General features: G+C 39.1%; 2 protein-coding genes across 7 annotated transcripts in view; one reads left to right on the top strand and one right to left on the bottom strand.

Annotated features, from left to right (window-relative positions):
• Nucleotides 1-333: 333 nt before the first annotated feature.
• Ef-1a-f1 (translation elongation factor eEF-1 alpha chain) lies at nucleotides 334-6,752 on the top strand. 4 transcript variants are annotated; one of them, XM_003697321.3, is made up of 4 exons: nucleotides 334-682; nucleotides 3,994-4,833; nucleotides 5,035-5,528; nucleotides 6,535-6,752. In XM_003697321.3, exons 2-4 carry the CDS (start codon nucleotides 4,011-4,013, stop codon nucleotides 6,601-6,603), a joined length of 1,386 nt encoding a protein of 461 aa, XP_003697369.1. In that variant the 5' UTR covers nucleotides 334-682; nucleotides 3,994-4,010; the 3' UTR covers nucleotides 6,604-6,752. The 4 variants fall into 4 exon arrangements, with proteins under 4 accessions (XP_003697369.1, XP_012347071.1, XP_086763573.1 ...); XM_012491617.3 differs by having other exon boundaries at nucleotides 676-1,172; XM_086907447.1 differs by lacking the exon at nucleotides 334-682 and adding an exon at nucleotides 1,240-1,628.
• A 1,021-nt stretch (nucleotides 6,753-7,773) lies between these two features.
• Nucleotides 7,774-21,610, bottom strand: part of cwo (transcription factor cwo) — a 35,014-nt gene continuing 21,177 nt past the window's right edge. For 2 of the 3 annotated variants that reach the window (XM_086907449.1, XM_012491615.3), the window contains exons 3-6: nucleotides 21,064-21,193; nucleotides 10,439-10,622; nucleotides 10,118-10,357; nucleotides 7,774-9,997 (exon numbers count right to left, since the gene is read on the bottom strand). In XM_086907449.1, the coding sequence (XP_086763575.1) occupies nucleotides 9,414-9,997; nucleotides 10,118-10,357; nucleotides 10,439-10,622; nucleotides 21,064-21,193 (1,138 nt within the window). In that variant the 3' untranslated portion in view covers nucleotides 7,774-9,413. Of the gene's footprint in view, nucleotides 9,998-10,117; nucleotides 10,358-10,438; nucleotides 10,623-11,077; nucleotides 11,715-21,063; nucleotides 21,194-21,610 lie in introns of those variants that run through there. The other variant, XM_031919026.2, reaches the window with a different exon arrangement.

Below are 21,610 nucleotides of genomic sequence, written 5' to 3'. Positions count from 1 at the left end.
TATATATATATATATATTAAATAGAAAATGAAAAATTAATAATGCAAACAAATATGTTATATTAAGAAAAAAAACAAATAAAAATGAGAAAATATCAAAATATACGAGAATAATAAACGAAATAAAAATTCGAAGCAAGATTCACAATGATTACTGAAACGATATCTGACACCATCGAGAAAAAGTTGTAGAAAGAGGGTCAACGTCTCGAACAATCGTTCGAGCAAATATACGCGTTCGTCAACCCAATAGAAGATTGCATCCGTCGCGAGAGGTCGCAAGCATACGCTCGGCCGCTCGGTCGTAATACACCGACCGAGGTTTCATCCGACTGTTCAGAAATCTACATTCTCGTGGATGCATCATCGGTCAAGACCGTGCAACGCTACGGTAGGTTTGGGGAAAAATAGACGGTCGAGACTGGCCTGTCCAATCGGGTTTACGGACCACCATCGTCTATCCCGATAGCACATGCGCCTTTCACCCTTGGCCAGAGGCTACGCCAGCAGATGACACTGCGATTTCACCCCAGCTTCTTCCTCTCGCTCTCCTCTCGCCCTTTCTTCTTCTCTCCCTTCGCAACTCTCTCTGTCACCGTGTCCCGTCCTAGTGGCTAGAAGCGACCACGGAAATACGTGCGATACCACGCGGATTTTCCAGCCTCTCCATCCCGTCGATACCGGTAAGTAAAATCATACCAATTCAACCTCGGTCGAAACGATTTTACGAGATAACGAGACGCGATTAGAGATTCATCTTGAACCTAGAATAGAATATCCTATAAGAGAGCAACGCGGAAGTTAATCAGAGCCGGCCGCTTGCCGACATATTGATTCGGTGCAAATCCGCCCTGTGCATATATTTCGCGTTATTTCACCAGTAATCAATCAATTCGATATTTTTCCAGTTGATTCGTTCCGTATACATGATTTTATATCAAAGGATATTGGTAGAAAGAAATGATCGGTCGGGTAGAATAGCAGTAGGCGAGGACCGGGGACTTGGCGAGAAGTGCGCCACTAGTTGGTTATCGCGGCCATTACGCGAGCGGTCGAAGGCGATCGTTGCGCGACGGTATTGCACCAGTTTGATTCGTGTTCGTAAGACGAGATCGAATCATCGCTAATCTTTTTATCTTGTGTTCAATTTTCCAAAATCCTGTTGGAAAATAGGTAAGCATATAAGAATTCGTTTTAACAGTGGACCGGCTGTTTCATCTCGCCTTAACCTCTTTACCCCTGAGCAGCAGTTGCATCATACGAGTTTGCGTATCGAAATGTCGCGAAACGTGTTATACGATTCTAGGATCGGAAAATTGGGATCGATGAATCGTTGAATTCTTTCGAGAAATTCTCGAATATTTACTTAGTAGTTCGATAGGCGATGCAAGAATCGCGAGCTTGAAATTGTTGGTCGCGAAATGGCTGCTTCGCTCGGTCGCTCCGACTATTATTAGAAGAGGCCGGCGTATGCGAATCGTTGCACGCTATCGAACGTGTGCGCTTCATTAGCGTGATTCTGCGGGATCGTTGAGTCGTTCGAGTTTTATTCTATCTAAAAAATTCGTGGAAAAAGTGAAAATGTGAAAGAAGAAGAAAAAAATAAATGTAATAATTTAAAAGAAAAAGGTGATAACGATAAATAATAGAATTTAAAATAACATCGATCGAAAGTGGAAATTGGATCGCGAGAATCAATTTTTTGTCGAGTGAAAATTAAAACAGAAAGAGAATCTGATCTTTTTTTTTTCTTTTTTTTTTTTGTTAGGACTCGAGTGAATAAGCGCGCATACTCGTACCGATGGTATTTTCGATGTGGCCCGCATGGGGCCCTTTCGTCGAATCAATACCCTTCGCGGTTCGCCAACTAGCCTCCGTTGACACGTAAATATTAATTGTTCCTTCGATAGTCGATAACGTACAACGAACTCTGTTCGAACGAGCAATTACGAAGAGATTCGAAGTGATGTAAGTTAAAATGCAATAATCCGGGAGGAATCGGATTGTAATCCGATCGAGTAATCGTGACCGCCCATCGCGATCGAGTATTTACCGTGAGGGGAAAAGTGTTACGGAATCCATCGATCATGCTAACCCAATGAAACTTCACTCGTTTTCTTTTTTAATAATCAAACATTCGCATCTAATAATATATTTTTAACGAAAATTATAAGATTCGATTATTTTGCGTTATTCGTCAAATTATTTTATAGAAGATGTTAATATTAATCAGATGTAACGGATCTTAGAGTGAATATTTGAAATTTAATCGAAAAAAATGAACAATTTTTGTTTTGTTCCTTGGAGAAAGATAGTTACAGCGTGGGGGATGTGTTCTTGAAGGGTTGCTGTTCAATTTGTAAGTCTTTATCAACACTCTTTTACGCAACGAGGTGAGAATACGGATAGGATAAAGTCAAGCAGTTTTTTTCAGAACGTTTGTAATACGAAACCAAGTATCTCGTATAGGTTTTAGAAAAAATTATATCTAACTTCAAATTTTCGTGTAATTTAGCGATCGAATTGAAATTTTTTCGTAGAATTTGTTGAATATAATATTATTATTTTCGATATTTTTTTTTTATGTATTTCATCTAAATTATTATTAGATATATTTAACTTATCCAATCTTCTTAGATATCATCTTGAAAAATTTTCAATTTGATAAATTTCAAATCATAACGAATGTTTTACGAGCTTAATTTCATACATTCATTGCAAACGCAAATTATTCTAGATAGCTATATGATTCGTTGAATTCGAGCAATCGATACAGCTCCTTGTCACTGTGTGAAGCGTACACATAAACGTGTCAACGCAGGAAACGTTTGTTACGTAATTGATATTTGAGTACTTTTTTCAATGAATACAAATAATATTTCTCGTGACTTAAAATCATGAGCTGAAAAAAAAAACATTGTTTCGAGTTTATCATATTGCATATACTATTGTATTTATAAAAAAAAATAAAGATGATAAATTGTCATAGAAAAAAATTCTTTAATAGACTGTAAAAATGACTTAAATGACAAATTTATACAATACTTTATATATTCTTATTATGTAATTCAATTTCTTAAATTTTCAATGAAAATAAGAGATATGTATTAATTGTTTTTACACGTTCAATTGTTTAATATTATTTGTATAAATGTTATAAATGTTATATATTTAATTTGAAGATGTAATATTTCTATCGTGTGACAAAATGAAACACAAAATTAAGACAATTACGATCACGCAAAATTTGTCAACGAAAAACTGTTGCCGACCATCTGGAATATCTGGTATGCCAGTAGTATAGACAAGCGTACGATCAGCCGCGATGATCCGTACGGTTGGTCGCGAATCAATGTTTCGACGTATTCCCATCCGAATAACGAATAATCCTTTCCGTGATATCGAATTCCAATCAATCATTAATGACATGCATCGTCAATTATACGTAAATGAACAGGGATATACACGAGATGGATTCGGTAAATCCAGTGATTTCTCGTCTGTCTTTCTTGATTCGCATTCAATCATAAAAATTGACTATATAAAATGAATCAATGATACGTACATATTATTTGTAAAAAATATTCGATATGTGAAATTAATGTAAAAATAATGGTCACGTTAGAATTTCAAATTTCGAAGGAATCGGTATAAAGTTAATTTAAAATAAATTATCGATTAAAACATATATATGTGCATCTGGGATCTATCTTTGGTCGACGGTGGTCAAGCTTATTTATATCGTGTCAAAAGAAAGTTGTAATCGAGAGTAAAAATCTTAAAAGTTTGGTGTATTAAAAAAAAAAAAAAAAAAAAAGACGATTATTTTTATACGGATAAAATATCGTTAAAGTTTCTTTTTTCTGTCTCTCATAATGAAAAGTATTAACATTGCGAAAAGAATATCGCGCGGGACGCCTAATCTCGTTTCCACGAAGCGAGGCAGAAATCGATAGCGAAAACCGAGTATTCACGTAGGTGGTAAATTTTGCAGGTAGCTAGAGCGTCGACATGGGTAAGGAGAAGATTCATATAAACATCGTGGTGATCGGTCACGTTGATTCGGGCAAGTCGACGACTACCGGTCATCTGATTTACAAATGCGGTGGCATCGACAAGCGCACGATCGAAAAGTTCGAGAAGGAGGCTCAAGAAATGGGCAAGGGCTCGTTCAAGTACGCCTGGGTATTGGACAAGCTAAAGGCTGAACGCGAGCGTGGTATCACGATCGATATCGCCCTGTGGAAGTTCGAGACTGCGAAATATTACGTGACGATCATCGACGCGCCTGGGCATCGCGATTTCATCAAAAATATGATCACCGGGACGAGTCAAGCCGATTGTGCCGTGTTAATAGTCGCGGCTGGTATTGGTGAATTCGAAGCTGGTATATCGAAGAACGGACAGACGCGCGAACACGCTTTGCTAGCGTTCACGCTTGGGGTTAAGCAGTTGATCGTTGGAGTGAACAAGATGGACATGACCGATCCCCCATATTCGGAGGCTCGTTTCGAAGAAATTAAGAAAGAGGTGTCATCGTACATCAAAAAGATCGGTTATAATACAGCCTCGGTTGCGTTTGTACCGATCTCCGGATGGCATGGGGATAACATGTTGGAACCCTCGCCAAAGACACCGTGGTACAAGGGATGGAAAGTGGAGCGCAAAGACGGTAACGCTGATGGAAAGACCTTGATCGAAGCCCTTGACGCTATATTACCGCCGTCCAGACCTACCGATAAGGCTCTCCGTTTACCGCTTCAGGACGTTTACAAGATCGGTGGTATCGGTACTGTGCCGGTTGGTCGGGTGGAGACCGGTATTTTGAAACCAGGTATGAATATTAATATTAAGAACGAGATTGTTGAGCTAAGGGAACTAAGAGAATCGGAGAATCTTTCGTTTCTCGGATTTGTGAAAATTTATGAAATTATTATTAATTATTTCGCTTTAAAATACTGGAAGAAATTTTTGTAGTTTTTGATCGAAGTTTGCTATCGAATCACGCATCATTAATCTAGAATTTTGGACGCAGGTATGCTGGTAACATTCGCTCCAGCAGCGCTCACCACCGAAGTGAAATCGGTCGAGATGCATCACGAGGCATTGACGGAGGCGTTACCCGGGGACAACGTCGGGTTCAACGTGAAGAACATCTCTGTGAAAGAGTTGAGGCGTGGTTACGTGGCGGGAGATTCGAAAAATCAACCGCCACGGGGGGCAGCCGATTTCACAGCGCAGGTGATCGTCCTCAATCATCCTGGACAGATCAGCAACGGTTATACGCCTGTGCTCGATTGTCACACCGCTCATATCGCTTGCAAATTTGCGGAGATCAAGGAAAAATGCGACCGTCGTACAGGAAAGACCACCGAGGAGAATCCGAAGAGCATCAAGAGCGGAGATGCCGCGATCGTAATGTTGCAACCTACTAAACCGATGTGCGTCGAAGCTTTCCAAGAATTCCCTCCGCTTGGTCGCTTCGCGGTTCGCGACATGCGTCAGACTGTCGCTGTGGGCGTGATTAAGGTACGCTTCTCTCCGCGTATTCATCTTTTTTCACTATTCTTTTCTTTAATTTCAACGTGAAATCACGCATCGACGAATTAAAATCGATATATCAATATAATATTTTTCCATTCCTTTATAAAATATATCTTTTCCGCTTTCAATCGTGTTTAAAATATTCGCCAAAGACTTTTAAAATCGTCGAAAATTCGCCGATTCGTGATCAATTTGAAAAAAACTGGAAAGATTAATCGATACAGGTCGCTATTCACCTTTGATATTTGATAATTTTCAATGACTCAAATGTCATGGCAACATGACAAAAGTATAATGACTTTTCTCGTTTTATTCCAGGCCTCTGACATCTCTTCGCTCTTGTTATGCAATCTAATTTCGGGTATAGTAAACCATCAGAACTTTGTTTCCGCGATACAAAAATATTTTTTCAATTTGTCGTAAAAGGAAAAAAGATTACAATCTATAATAATAATAATAATAATAATAATACATTTCCAATAGAATTAATAATTACTTTTATACAAAAAAAATAAAAAATAAATTTTCAAAATAACTTTTTGATATTTCGCCAATATTTCGTAAAGAATATTTTTGAATTTTGAAGAAAGTTATAACAAAGAAATTTTAGCATGATTAAAATTTAGAAGATGAATTATTTTTTTAAATATTATAGAGAATACTTCATCAGGATATAAAGAAAAAAAAAAAAAAATGACGTTCAACCGATAATGTGAAATATTTGGTAAATATTGGTGATAACGCAACATCAATTGTGATAAAAAAAAAAAATAACAAATGGAGCACGCAATTTATCAATTCGAAGGAACGAATACGCCATATTTAACGATGCAACTGATAACTTGAGCATTTGGATATGAAATAAACATTTGAAATACATGATATATCAATGGAAATTCTTTTCCATTGATATCGATGATATAACACGCACGAACTATAACGTAAAAATTTTGGAAAAAATATTAACATTAAAATTTCTTATGTTTCGTAGAGTGTCACCTTTAAAGATACCCAGGGCAAGGTCACAAAGGCCGCGGAGAAAGCCCAGAAGAAAAAGTAACCATCAAGCTTCCTCGGAAGCTCGCAGTCCGCCGGCTGGTGCCCGACGAGTGTCTCCTCCGCGAGGAGGTCCTTGGATAGGATGCAGTGTGCCGCGGCTGCTCCATTCAACTCATACTCGACTAATAATAATAATACAAAAAATGAAAAGATGTTGTGCTTACCCCCGTTACATTATCCGGTAGTATTGAATCCGCGCATCTATCCGAATTTGCACATTCAGTTCACCCATGCCCCGCGCACACCCCACATATGCTAGGTGGATTCTTACGTTTTTACTTAATTCTTTACATTGACGAATATGTGTCCAATTACAGGTAAACAACCATTTAAAGATGATAAACGTATATAAAGTAAAAAAGAAAAAAAAAAAAAAAAAAAAAAGAAAACATAATACTCAGTTCCCTTGAACTCTGTGTAGTTAGGTTTTTCAATTAAATGTATCAACAACAACAACAACAACAACAACATTATTATATACTACCAACAGTTGACCACAGACGGGATGATGTCGTGTGATTATCACAGCTTATTGCGCGAAACGAAACACGAGGCAGCGGCCGGTCATGAGATCAGCAGAAATTCCGCTCTCGCACCACGACTCTTGTCCACGCTCTTTCTTCTCAGTTTTTACGAGGGAAACGCGAAAAGAACGCGTAAATTACGCGTATATGCATCCCATATATTGTACACACACACACACACATACGCGCGCCCGCGCGCGCATATACATATATACACTCTCGTGTACCTAACCAATCAGAAACCCGGCACAAAGAATCTGACGCGATTCAGAATTGGACACATGCAATTGGTTGCCCCCGCTGCTGCCTCGCATCCCCGACTTTTTAATCGATTTCTTTTCGAAGGATTCATTAAAGGCTGATTTGTTCCAAGACTTGGTTGCCTCGCTGCGAATAATTTTATTACTTGTATAAGAAATGTATTTATCTCTAGTTAGGGAACATTAGACTGTGCTCCCAATCCCTTTAGCGGTTCGAGGGAAACTCACTCCCGATCGAGGAGATCGGTTCGATCGATTTCGATTCCTTGGTCTCGAGAGCGAGTTTCCATTCCGAGTTGCCTGTGTTAATCTCGGTACCCCTAATAGACGCGTTCTACTATTGTTTTGACCCTTAGCCAGTATTATGTTGATGTAATAAAAAAAAAATTTTAATCGCATTGTTTCTTTATTTCCTCCAATTCCTGAAATCATCTTTTACACAAAGATCGATGTTATATCGCGTATTTCAATCTTAAATCGATAATTGCTTTATTGCTAAATGTTCCAATCGTGTCTCGTAATATTGAAATTTCTTATTTTCTACATTTTTCTAAGATAATAATAAGAAATGGAAAAAAAAAAAAAACATCACCTCTGATTTCTTTCTATATTCTTAGACAAGATCGGAACAATTAATAAATTCGATTCTTCACTTGTCCGAACAACGATAATAAATTCGTAAGATAAGAGGATAATTTACGACGGATAAAAGATAAAAGGGATATGGTAAATATAATTTATTCCGCATAAATTCTTCGTTAACGTTACAACTAGACGTAGTATGTATAAATATATATATATATTTAATGCAACGATCTTATAAGAATTTAGCGTAATGCAGGTCTTGATCAGTCTTTAATTGTCGAGGCCCGTTTTTCAGGACGCCGAACAAACTCGATCTTCTTTCGCGATCGCAACGTGACACAAAATTATCCGCGGAAAAGAAAAATCACTTTCTTCTTCCACGCACGTGGAACGATCACGTAAATGGAATTTGTGAAACTCAATAATATTGTAGGCACTTTTTGTCGGCTAGCTTCAAAAAACGGAATTTCGTCGGCCGATCGAACGATGTTGCGCACGATCCAGGCTTCCGACACTCGTGCGAAAATTTGATATTTTTTTTTTTTTTTTTTTTTTTTTTTTTACACGACAGATCCGGCAAATTGATTTGCATCGATGAAACTTTTGTCGTCCGATGTTAATCACGCCGGTCCACGAACTTGAGATTTTTTAATTCACCGCGCGATTCATATTTGCCCAGCCGAAAAATAAAGAGAAATAAAATAATAAAGCGAAGGAAAGGAAGAAACGGAGGAGAAGATAAAAGAAGATAGAACGAAACAGAGGTTGATGTTGAGGTGGTGAGAAAAGGAGGAGGAGAGGAGGAAAGAAAATGAGAGAGAGAGAGAGAGAGAGAGAAACGGGTTTCGATTGCGACGACATTCGACGAAAGAGGAGAAAAAAAACATACCGAAGCTAAAGCAACCCGGGGCTTCGATCAAGCCCTAATACTCTATCTCTACCAACGATACTTCTATATCGCACTTTCTCTCGATATCTCGTAAATGCTAAGACAACCCACAGCCTCGGTAAATATATATATATATACATATATATGTGTGTACGAAAGAAAGGAAAAATGATCCTCATCGATCTTCTTTTTTTTTTTCTTTTTTTTCTTTTTTTTCGTAAAACGGTAAACACGCTATACCAATGTTCCTCGGTTATTATTTAATAGCTAATAAAGAACCGGAAAGAAAAAGATGATAATCGGGATCACGATTGCGACGATCGTTTCCTCGTTTACGAAGTGTCGATCGAACGCAACAAACCTTGATACGAATCGTTCGACGATCCGATGATTATTATATCGATCAATTATTACCCGGAACAACGAATATAACGATAGATTTGCGCGTCGTCGCTCGTTCTCACCACCGAGATCGTTCCCTTCGAAAACGCGAATCTTGAACATGAGCGGCGTATGAGAGACGTAACCATCGGGTGCTGGCCATTGGTCTGGTTTATGTCTGTTGTTGGTGCGTGGGACTATGGTGATGCGACCACGCCGGCGGATTCGAATGGTTGAAATTGACCGATATCGTGACCGGATGAAGCACCGTGTCTGGACCGGTGTCCCATATGAAATTCAGATGAGGCCTTAACAGAGAGGCTTCGACGGTTAACGGGACGTAGTAAGATCCAGCGTCGTGCAGAGCAAAGATCGGCACACCGTGGGAGGAAGATGGCTTCTCTATGCTGGTGGTGGTAGGTGGCGGGCTAGATTTTATCCTCTCCGCGGAAAACCTTTGCTTGATAGAGCTCTTAAACTTGTAGTTGGAAGGTTTACAGGTGGTACTTGGTGGCGTACTGTGCGAATGCGTGCTGTGATTGCTATCGTCGCTCACGATCGCCGGTGGTGGGATTGCGATCGTTGGTCGCAAAGGGCGTTCCGGATCACCGAACGAACTCACGCCTGAACTCGAGCCGTGATCCGAGTGACCATTCGGCTGACATATCGTGGGAATGCTGGTATGAGGATAACCGCTACCATTCGCGACACCGTTCGTCGTGGGCATCTCGGGATGAGGAAACCCAAGCCTGTCACCTGCAATCGTCAATTACATGTAAATATCGCCAAATCTTTCTTTCTTTTTTTTTTTTTTTTTTTTTCGCCAAAAACTGCATCGATTTTTTAATGCTTCTTCTTTCAATAATTCCAACTCACTGGTGGCTAAGATTTTCTCGCAATGTTGTTGCAGATGATTGATCAGTTGAACGCACAAAGAATCCCTGGCGAAAAAACCCTCGACCTCGACGAGAAAATGCATGGTTTCGCTTAAACACTCTTGGAAACCTAGCCTGTAGTGTTCCGCCGCTGTAGAGGCGACAGTCGAATGAGAGACACTGTCCACGCTGTCCTCGGGATGCATCCCGTGTACCGACGTCACGGCAGGATGTTTCGATTCTGCAATTTTTTTATAAATTTTCATTAATATTTCCAATCCACTCCCTCCGCGTTATCTTACTTCGTATTTTCGATCGATACCTTGTCGAAGGCCTTGAAGATGCTTCATGTGTCGAATAGCCATTTCGATAATTTCCGTCTTCTCCACTCTTCCTCGACCCTTCTTCAAATATTCGGCCGGTATCAGTCTGCTCAAATCGGCCAAACAATTATTCATACGATCTCGTCTTCGTTTCTCGATGATCCTATGAGACATTGGATCTTGCTGTAACGAACGTAATAACAACACGTTAGAAATCTCAATCATTTTCGCGCGATAACGTGTTAATCGTGTTCTCAATAACGCGATAATATCGCATTGTTACAACGTATATCGATATAGTACGAAATAAATAATTAGAAAGTATCGCATCATTGATAATATTGTTGTCATTTATCGCAAACTTTCTAAATATTTGTTATTCCAAATTAACGATAAAATATTTTAACGTACACGTTGAAAGTTTTTAAATTTGCATTTGACAAGTGTTATTTTTTTTTTTTTTTTTTTGCTTATAATAAAAGACCTAAGAGAGACGTCGTCGTCACTTCGCGATCCCTTCGTGAAATCTTGGAATTTTCATTTATCACCTATCGTTGCTACGTTCATATCACAGTTCGATATCAATTTCAATCTCAATGAAAAATCTTTCTCAATTGAAAAAAGAGAAGCATCATCACCTCTTTGTTCAAACAACGTCTCTTCCTCAACGGCGATGATTGCGGTACCGCATCGACTTGACTGTTCGTAGGATAATATTGCATATTCAAAATGTTGTCCATGCTATGCGTCACCATCGTGTTCCAAAATGAAAAACGCGCGAAAGACGATACGTTGTACTCTTCTATACTTCCTCTTCCGAGTATCACGCTCTAACGACTTCTTCGAATTGTTCTTCGATATAAAAAGACCTCTTAGCAATTTAATTGGAAACAGTAGAGACTGTATCCTATATCCTATCCAAGAATATTTCTGTAAGTGGCACGTTCCTAAACGTTTCCTAGAAACGTGCCTCCTAGATATCGCCCCCTTTTTCGACCACGTCACTAACGTTCGAATCTTGACGCACGTTACCGCTTTACTACGTTATCCACTCGAAATAAAAGCGTTCGTCGATCTATATCGACGATTATACGATATATTCGCGCGAAGAAACAGCAGAGAATCGTTTATGCCGTTGCCGAAAATTTCCCAAAGTGGAAGGGATAATCGACGATCGATCGTACGAGACAATACGATTCGAACGATGCGACACGTTCATAACCCGGTATGCGTGCTGCGATATGGCACGACCACGACTGCGATGTACGGCCGACGACTCTTACGTTTCTTTAACGAGGAGAGAGATGTCGCTCGATGATGACGACGCGCTATCACGTGTCGTAAAAGAGACGTATAACGCCCAACACGTGAGGAAACACGTTTCATCGAGAAAACCTGGCCACCAATTCTCTTCCATACCATCTTTTTCTCCCTTCTTGTAAAACATTGGGATTGCGCACGTTTCGTACCATGTATTCCACGCGATATCAGCGCGAGAAAAAAATCACGTTCGAGGCACGAGGAGCATGCTTTTTTCTAGCCGTGGAGCACGCAGAATACTGCCTTGAACCAGATACTCGCACCAACCGCGACTAGTTACGCACGTGACGCCGATAGAATAAATTATTTTTCATTCGGTGCCACGCGAAATTGTAATCGTGGAGTATAGCCAAATATACTCACGCGATTGCGATCTTGTACTTCTTGTACCGAGTGTTCGCCCAGTTCTAACATCGTTCGATGATAAATTTTTCATTCGTTTTATTTTCATTTTATCGTCCAACATTGTCCCCATTGTCGATCCATTACAAAGTTTAAACAACAGCTTTTCGCGTGATGTAACTTCAACTTCTTTATATATTGAATGTTTCGAGATCGAATATGAAATCGTAATGCATTTTTTTTTATTATTGTAACTTTCATTATAAAAATATATATACATATAATACGTTCAAATATTAATTACGTTATTCTCCTTCCTTTCCCTTTCCCTTAATTATGAAAAATATTATTAGCGATATTATTAAAAAAAAAAAAAAAAAAAAAGAGAGAAAAATAAATAATACGATACGTTCTATGTTTTCGTAGAAAATAAATTGGATATCAGGAGAGATTGGTGCACGCAGCATTGTTCGACCTCGTAACGAACGACGTCGCGTCGTGTTGGCGGTAGCCTCGGTACAGCGAACCGTAATCGAGAATTGCTCGTTGACCCTCGACTTTGTAGTTTCTGCTCGCTGTCCACGACGACGAGACACGACGAGAACAGCGATCCGGGAAAGGAGCCGGATCGCGAAAAATCAGCGGGGAACCGCACTAACGGGGTCGAGTTATCGGCATTCCGGATACAACCGGACCAGGGAGAACTTTGCGGCTGACATCGAAGCCCGTGTTATGACCAAAGTTTATCGACAAACGCTTGACCTCACGCTATTTTTCAAACGATAACCGGGAATCACCGGATCTGCCAACTTCGTCGAGTGGTTAGTAACAACAAACAAAACCTATCGACATTTCTTTTGCGTTTGTTGTATAACGCGTGTTGCAAATTGTTCCTTCCCGATGCTGATCTTCATCTGCCGATCGACGATCACGAGCTTGAAAATTTGCATACCGAGCGAACAACCATGCGTTGATTCCCCCCTCCCCCCTCTCCCCCTCCCCCCTTGAATCGATAGCGACAATTTCTTTCGTAGCGACACTTTTTTCTCTACGCCGATCGCAAGCTTCCTCGAGATGATCGTTAGAAATTACGCCAATACGACACGAACGATCGTGTTTTTTTTTACGTTTCGATTACGTTTGTGTGATTACGATATAGAGAGAAAAAATCCATTTATCTGAAACTGAATAGAGGGATAAACGATTCGTACAGTTGGAATTTGCGATAGATATAGATTCTTTCGTTCTCTCGTTGTACAATAACAATTAACTTCGTTGCGGTAAATCGAATTTTTAAGAGCGAGAATAAATTGGAATAAAAAAAGAAGGAAGAAAATTTATTTCAAGAGCGAGAGTCACTCGACTCATCCGAGTAAACAGACAAAAAACAAGAACATACGTCGAGTCGTGGATCGTAAGATATTGCGAAACGTGTTTTTCACGTCGCTCCTACCTGGAAACTTCGTTTCCCACAAAAAGCTTACGGCATCACGTAAAAAAAAAAACATGAATTTCCTTGATAAGGAGAAACGAATGATATAAAATTCCGTGTCAAGATGATAAAATATCAAAGTAAAAATTTAAACAAAGATAAAAAAAAGAAAAAAACGTTTCTCACAGAAATTTTATTTATTTGCCGTTTTCGACGCTACGCAAGTATCCCTTTTCGCATAACTCGTCTAATTCTAGAATACCGCCTATCTAATATCTTACTAGTGGACGAACGATCACGTTGACTGCGAAAAGTGCATTTATGAGAACAAACATGTGACCGATGTTGATTACGAATAACGCCTTGTGTGAATGGACACGTGCTGTTTTTAGCAATCCTGACGCAATCGATCACGTATTATTTTTATCAAGGCGTAATGATGTTTCACGAAGAAAGGAAGAAAAGTAACGAAGAAGAAGAAGAAGAAGAAGAAGAAACGATAAGTTACGATATATCATCGTATTATTCAATTTAGAAATAAGATTTTTCGAATCATGATGTCACGATTGTCCTTTGTATATTCAATTTAAACGTTAAAAAGGAATACATTTTTTTTGTTTTAAAAAAAGAATTACGATTTCAGAATTAGGAAAGAAAGAACACGTTAGCGTTTGTATAAAAGTCGAAACTAATTATTTTCCAGAATCGAATCAGCATCGTACCGGTCCATAATACGATTAACCTCCGATCGGTTATCGAGAAAGCTCTGTTATCGACTTTGTTAATGGCACCGCGCGAAGTCCAAAACGATATTCCATAACGACGCACTTGTATCTCATTCGCTCGTATAATAATCGTTACGTTTACTTCGAGTCCTCGTGACGCTCCAATGAAACACGTGACAAGAGAATACGAATTCCTCCTTTTGTATCTCGATAAGGAATAGCAAAGGGAGGGAGGCACTGGAGACAAAAATACGAAGCGAAGTTCCGTAACGTGATCAGCGATGTAACGTCGTGGTTACGCGTTTCAAACACTATATGTATGTATATATATATATATATATATATAAAACAACGATTATTAAAATAAACAACTGATATCCATGAATGAATCGTTAGCGTGTATTTCTACGTATGTATTTGTGTATACGATCGAAATGACGAAAATGTGATTATTTATTCGACGATTAAACAAAACGAATAAGATAGAATATAAAAGTAATCTTTCATAAAGTAATAATTTTTTTAACGTTTATGACTTATTATTATGCTAAAAGCGATAATAAACACGGAAAAAAATTACTTATGTTTATAATTTTACTTTCATCGTTTCTCTTTCGAATAATACATATGGATAAATTTAAAATAATAAGAAATGCAACTAGTCGATGACTAGATGGTATCACGTGCCGAACAAATCAATGAACATGCAACGTACAACACGTGCTAATGACGAATCGAGAGAAGAGATAATACGTATTATCTTTCCATATTAATAAATTAAATCGTACAAAGATTTTATTTATTCCATTCAACTTCAAAAGGAAATTCGTTTGTAATTTAATAATTTATAATTCTGATTTCACGATTCTTTCTCAATTCAGTTGACTATTTTTAAAGCACTAACTATGAAATTACGCGATACGTAAGGTTATTTTGCGGTGATCTCGCTTATAGTCGAATGTAACTCGGCCTCCAACTATTATATATAGATACATACATATGTATATGTATCTCCCCATGTAACGAGCGTCGTACGACACTGTACGATCGTTTTATTCAATCGTGCTATTTTATCTTTAGAAATAAGTTATCGCTCGACGTTAGAAATTTAACATAACTCGAGCAAACGATTCGAAGGTGAATTTAAAAGTTTTTTAGATCAAACGCGTCGATGTGATCAAATTCGCTTAATTCATAATCTCTCCTTGATCAAACATGAAGCAGAAGGAAAGGATATTTCAAACTTGAGAAGAGCAGCGAAACTAGAATACATGGATGATTTTTTTATCGCGATATATACGAGCATTGTACATTATTGGCATTATTTCTGTGTCACGATTATAACTTGGACACGGCGAGGGAGGTCGGTGCTCTTAGTCGGAACAGGGATAACTTGGTGTACGTTCGTTTCTATGCCATTGCAATTATTATTTGGGTCATCGATAATCATCGTTTCATAAGCGTTTTTTCTCGTGCGTCTAACACAACCATTTTTCACCCATCTTATTTTACGAACAATCATTTCTTGGATAATTGGACGTATCGAAATACGAAATACCGATATATCGAAATACGATCGAAAAACGAATATAACTTCGTGGCGTACTTCGTATACCACTACAAGGTTGATTTCCTTTGAATCATAACGAATCAAACGACACGTGTATGTATTTACTCCGTGGAATTTCGAAAGCTACGAACGGCGCGTGACTCGAATTATTTCGGCTATCGCGTGTAAATCGCGAACGACAAAACGGAAAAATTACTGAGAAGAAGAAATTGAAAGAACGTTCCACGTTCCTTCCTGGAAAACGGAGTAGGAGAAAAAAATGTAGCTATCGAACGATACATTAACTATAATAGTATATCGATTAAATCACGATTAATTCTTGATTACCCCTTTCTAATTTTATAAATTATTATACTTACGATTATTGTAAGTTAAATACGCTGAAAATAAACATGTTCGTTACGTATTTAAGTAGATGTCGAATCTACTTAATCGACACGTAAATCTACTCATAAGAAACGTGAGTAATAAAAAGAAATAAAAAAAAAAAAAATAATCTTGAGTTGACATTGCACAGGTTTTAAATTAGACTGGAACAGCTTTATCTTTCATGAAGCGTCTCAGGTTACACGTTTTAGTCTTCGAACGTGTAAATTATTAACAGCTAATCGATTTTACGAGGTTTAGAAAGCTTTAAAAGCCGCGTTCCCAATGCGTCGGCAAAACTGTGCCAAAAATCGCGTCCTCATACTTTTCAAACAATTCCGTTTTCAATCGTTCATCACCATCGATCAATGACGAGAGCTTTTAAGAGACGAAAAGAAAAAAAGAAAAAGAAAAAAAAAATGAAAATTAAGATACCGAGCAAATATTTTAATGCACGAAAAAATATTGGTACTCCAGACGGCATAAAAACTCAAAGTAAACTTCAGATTCTTTCCGTTATAGAAAAAAGAAAATACTTATGCGAAAAAACATACATCGATGGAAAGAAGAAGAAAAAAAAAAAAAAAAAAATATTCGTGGTAAACATTTAATATGCAAAATAGTATGCAAACCGTTTGAGATATATATATATATTTCTGTTACAAAAAGAGAACAAAATTGAAGCATGTTGCGTGCACGATACGAGTTTAGAGATCGTTATTGGCCTGTAGTAACATCCGATGACGTAGAAGCTGTATCGAGACCCTGACTCATTGCCGGAGCCATGACCGAGAATTCAGTCAGGTATTTCCCCGCATGAATCGTTGGGATGGTGTGAAAATCACGTTCGTGCACATCCGTGACACGTCGTGCGTAGGAGAATAAGGAGCGAAGAAAATCGCGCGTGAACGAAATTTCGTGGAAATATTCTCGACGTATTCGAGTTTCGCTCGATCACTATATCACTATATAGCTTACATACATTCCTGATTTCTTGAATTCAGTCGTACGTATTAGATAATGTGATAATTGCAACGAGAGATAAGATAATTTCAAATTCGCGAGCAATAATCGATCGACGAAAAAACAAGGAACCGAGAGAGAGAGAGAGAGAGAGAGAGACTTTTTAATTTTTATTTAATAATTTTTTCCAATTTTCAATTCCATTCCGTAATTGTTGTTATTTAACAATATTTAAAAATCTACTACTAGATAAAGAAAACTATTATGGAAAATTACAATTCTCGATAAAAAAAAAAAAAAAAGAACATGGAAAAATAACTTATCCATTAGTACCTTATCTTTCGTATCATACTCGAATATCTTGCGTTTGGTAAATATGTCCATGGCTTCGAAAATGTGTAATAAACGCAATTAGCAATAAATAACAAATCAATGGTTATTTGACTCGTATTTAATAATTTGGATGGATGGTTGAAAAATAAAAATCGTATATATACGAATTTTCGAATAAAAATATCTACGTATCTTTATATCCGTAATAATCACCATGTTTTTTATTACAATCTCGATTAATCGAGATGTTAATCAATTCGATCGGAATAAAAAAAACACATGATATAAATGATAATATTCCGAGGAATTCGTAAAGGAAAAATATCGAATATTCTTGCACTTAACGATAAGAACGATAAGTTTTAAGTTTTGGATAATCTTGTCGAAGTCGTATTTGCGTTACCATTTTTTTTTTTTTTTTTCTTTCTTTAATTCTTACTATTAGAAGATATTTAAAAAGAAAAAAATGTTGCGCATATTTTTACGTTTTTAGATTCTCTAATTTTAGAAAATATTTCCATATGATAATAACGAATATAACGAATATAAAATAAAAATAGCAAGATAAAAAAATCAAAATTACCATAACACTCGATATTCGAGCTCGAATCTTGCAAATTACAAATATATACCATACTTTATAAAGCTCAAACACGTTCTTACAAATTATTTAACGGATTCGATTCGAGACTCGGAAAAAATATACACTTGAATTTATATTCTTTACGAATCGTGTTCCTTTTTTTTTTTTTTTTTCCCCTCCAAGTTGATCAATGTATTTCAATCGAGCCAATCATTCGAACGAATCGTCCGATTTCGAGCATTCTACTTTCGTTCCACAATTTTTCCTTTAATCCGACGATATCCGGACAACGCTCGTTTTATATGTATACATCTCGTGGCGGGACTGGTAAAGGCAATAAGAGAGAAGATAGGTTTTCGCGAAAAACGAGAAGGATTTCGCAGGTGTCGATCGATGCGAGTTTCAACGATCAATTGGCGAGAAATTGATCGAGATTACGTAATCAGAGACCGAAAAGGAAATTGGTTGCGTAATATGCGAAGATAAAGAGTCGGAGATTTTTAGCCGAGATTCGGCGCGACAACCCGAATTGGCAATCGCGACGATTCTGCGTCGATCCGTAGAATCGAGTCAAAGATAGGAAAGAGATGTTGCTCGTGCACGGACGCGAAATAAATTATTTTTAAGTTCTCTCCGCTAAAATAAGCGCGAGCTTACGCTTATCGTTAATCGCGTATCGTATTCACGCGTTCGATTTCGAGGGAAATTTAATTGGGATCGAAGCGCGATCGAAGCTAGTTGAAGCGGTAAACGGTTCGCCTCGAACAGAATTGGATGGACGGGGCGAGAAATTGGAAAGTTATCGCGCGTGAAAATCAAAGGGGTCACCGAATCCTTCCGCCGCTCTTGAAATTCTAATATAACCGACGACGCATTAACATAAAACGGGCGTACCGATGAAAGCGGCCCACTTGAAATTCCCAACTTTTCAGAATCGATTGGTCGAAGCGCGCGTGAAAACCGAAAGCGGACGTTTCTCCCCCTCCCCCGATGAATCGGTAAACTGCGGCCGTTCATTTGCAAGCGATCCGAATCCGCGCGATCCGTGGTCGAGTTCGAGTTGACGCGATCGCGAGAAGATGCCTCGTCTCGAACGATCTCGAAAAAAGAAAAAAAAAATTGCGAAATCGTGGAAAAGAGAAATTTATTCCCCTCCGATTTTGAAGATAGATACATTCTACGAACAGCGGTTTATATAAATATATAAATATAAATCTTTCGCGTTTTGCCGAGATAGATATTATCCGTCCATTTTTTTCTCGTTTTCTCTCACTCTACTTTCTCCGACAAGAAGAGAATTGAAATTATTCGGACGGAATCGCGGATCATTGTCGTCGTTACGGACAAATTCGATAAAAATAGACGAGGTCTCGATTATTGCTGCTACGCTTGGCTAATCGTAGTGATCGATAATTCGGTAATCGCGTCGTTTCCAACATTTTCAACGGATCGTTATTCCCGCATATCCGATCGAATCATCGTGGATTTACGTAAAAAACGATACGATCGAGAAAGAGAGAGAGAGAGGAGAGACGGCGCGTTCCTTCGAACGTAGACGTCTCTTCTTTTTCCTTCCACCGCGTTACGAGTAGGAAAAATAACTTTCCTTTTCCATATCGTTCTACAATATGGATCTTGGATCTCCGTTACCTTTCCACCAAATCCTGGCGCGCGAGTTCGATAAGCGGTACGCGCGACAAGGATGGAAAACGGTGAGTTTCTCTCGGAACACGTGAATCCGAGCGGCTCGTGCGTGGTTGGAAGGACGCATCCGACGCGACGCAGGCAAAAGCAATTGTGCAACCCGGCTCGAATGATCTGGCCGTCTCGACGCGACTAATAACCGCGCCACGTCCTACTAATAATCGGAGGGCAGCCATCGCCAAAAGCGGCGTTCAGACACCGCGTTCGAACGTGTGCGCGTTGCACGTGATCCGATGCAATTACGCTACAACGCGTATACGCGCGGATCGTTTCACCACCGTGTCGCGTGTTCGTCGCGTGTAAATATTAATTCGGAACGATCTCTCCCTCCCGCCTTGCTTTTGTCCGCCCATTTTCTCCATCCGCGTATACACGCCTTTCCACTTTCCCTCCCCGCACGTCCATTCCATTCTTTCGCGCCTCGATATAAAATCCGGAATGCAACGTCTATTTAAACAAAAGTCGAAAGAAAAAAAAAAAATTGCAGCCAAGGAACGGAGGCATCCCGGACGGAAAAGAGAGAGAGAGAGAGAGAGACGAGCTATAAATACCGATGTTAAACGAGAACGGATCGAGGCCTGTCGTCGTGTCGCGAGTCGTTTTCAAACTTCGCTACACGAGCCGCGCGAAATATATATATATGCGTGTACGACGACGACATGCTTTTCTTAGAAGCGCAGGGATCGTTAGGAACGTCGAGCGGGGAATAAAATTGCCAACTCTCCGTGCAAAGAACGCGGATCGTCCAACGTTTCGTCGAATCGAAATTTTTACGTATCGATTATTTATTAATGGAAATTGGCGTGTCGAGAAGAAACGGCCGCAACCACTCGTATAAATTGGAACCATATGTTGACCATATGTCAGCGATCCGAATAATTCGTCAACCACTTTTAACAGGTGCATTCCTCGAGGTAACCGTCCCCACGGATTCTTCCTTCGTTCGAACGGATTCGACAGGGAAGAAATTTCGCGTTCGATTTATCTAAGACTCGTTTCTATAAGACCCGAATCGATATCGAATCCAATTTCGCCTCGTGTCGCAATCCTCGTTTTCGAGAAACGTGATTGTCATCGAACCAACGTTGCATCATCGAGTCGAGTCGATTCGATTCGACCACGCGGAAAACCTTTCTCCGCGCCGTTGCCCTAAATACCGATATCCTCGAATTTTACTCGCCTCTTTCTCGTCACAACACCTCTCGCCGTATCATCCCCTCGTCTTCCATTTGCCTGGGTGGAGATTCGAAATTTAATTCGTATCGATAATCCTTGCGAAAACTTACCCTGGAAACTTTCTTCTTCGTATAAACCTCGTCGTCCTCCGAGGCCGTAGCAAAGTTCAAGTTCCCCTCGCAATATCCACCGCCTATTCCCATCCTGTATATCTCGTCTTTGCAAGATCTCGCGTCCAAACTGAAAACAGACAAAAGTATCCGCTTATACCGACTGCTCAATTTCTCGACGCGTTACTCCGTTACAATACGATCGAAACGACCGTTTCAAAATTCCTGATCCTGATTTGAATCTCGTCCACGGTCGCGTCGGTGACGTGAATTCTTGTCAAGTTAAGCGCGTGTACACAGTTCGGTTCAACAAGGATCCGTAGAAAATAGCCGTGGAAAAACCGTTGAGCATAAATAGAAGGAAGAACGATCGTGTCGATCGATCGCGCGATCAGACGTTCTCGAGACGGGAAAACGATCGTCGCCTCTACCTCTACGCGCTTTACGTAACGTTTTCGAGCGAACGTTTCGACGTCAATAACCCGACGCGTCCTCTGCTCCGTTATAGATTTTCCGCCGTAAATAGAGTGGACGGAAAAGGCAGCGC

Source organism: Apis florea, unplaced genomic scaffold (genome assembly GCF_048593485.1).
Source record: "Apis florea isolate Af1SG1 unplaced genomic scaffold, ASM4859348v1 contig_2897_pilon, whole genome shotgun sequence".
Classification (NCBI taxonomy): Eukaryota; Metazoa; Arthropoda; class Insecta; order Hymenoptera; family Apidae; genus Apis; species Apis florea.
Note: the sequence above shows the minus strand (reverse complement) of the source record. Positions and strands in the feature narration are given on the sequence as shown.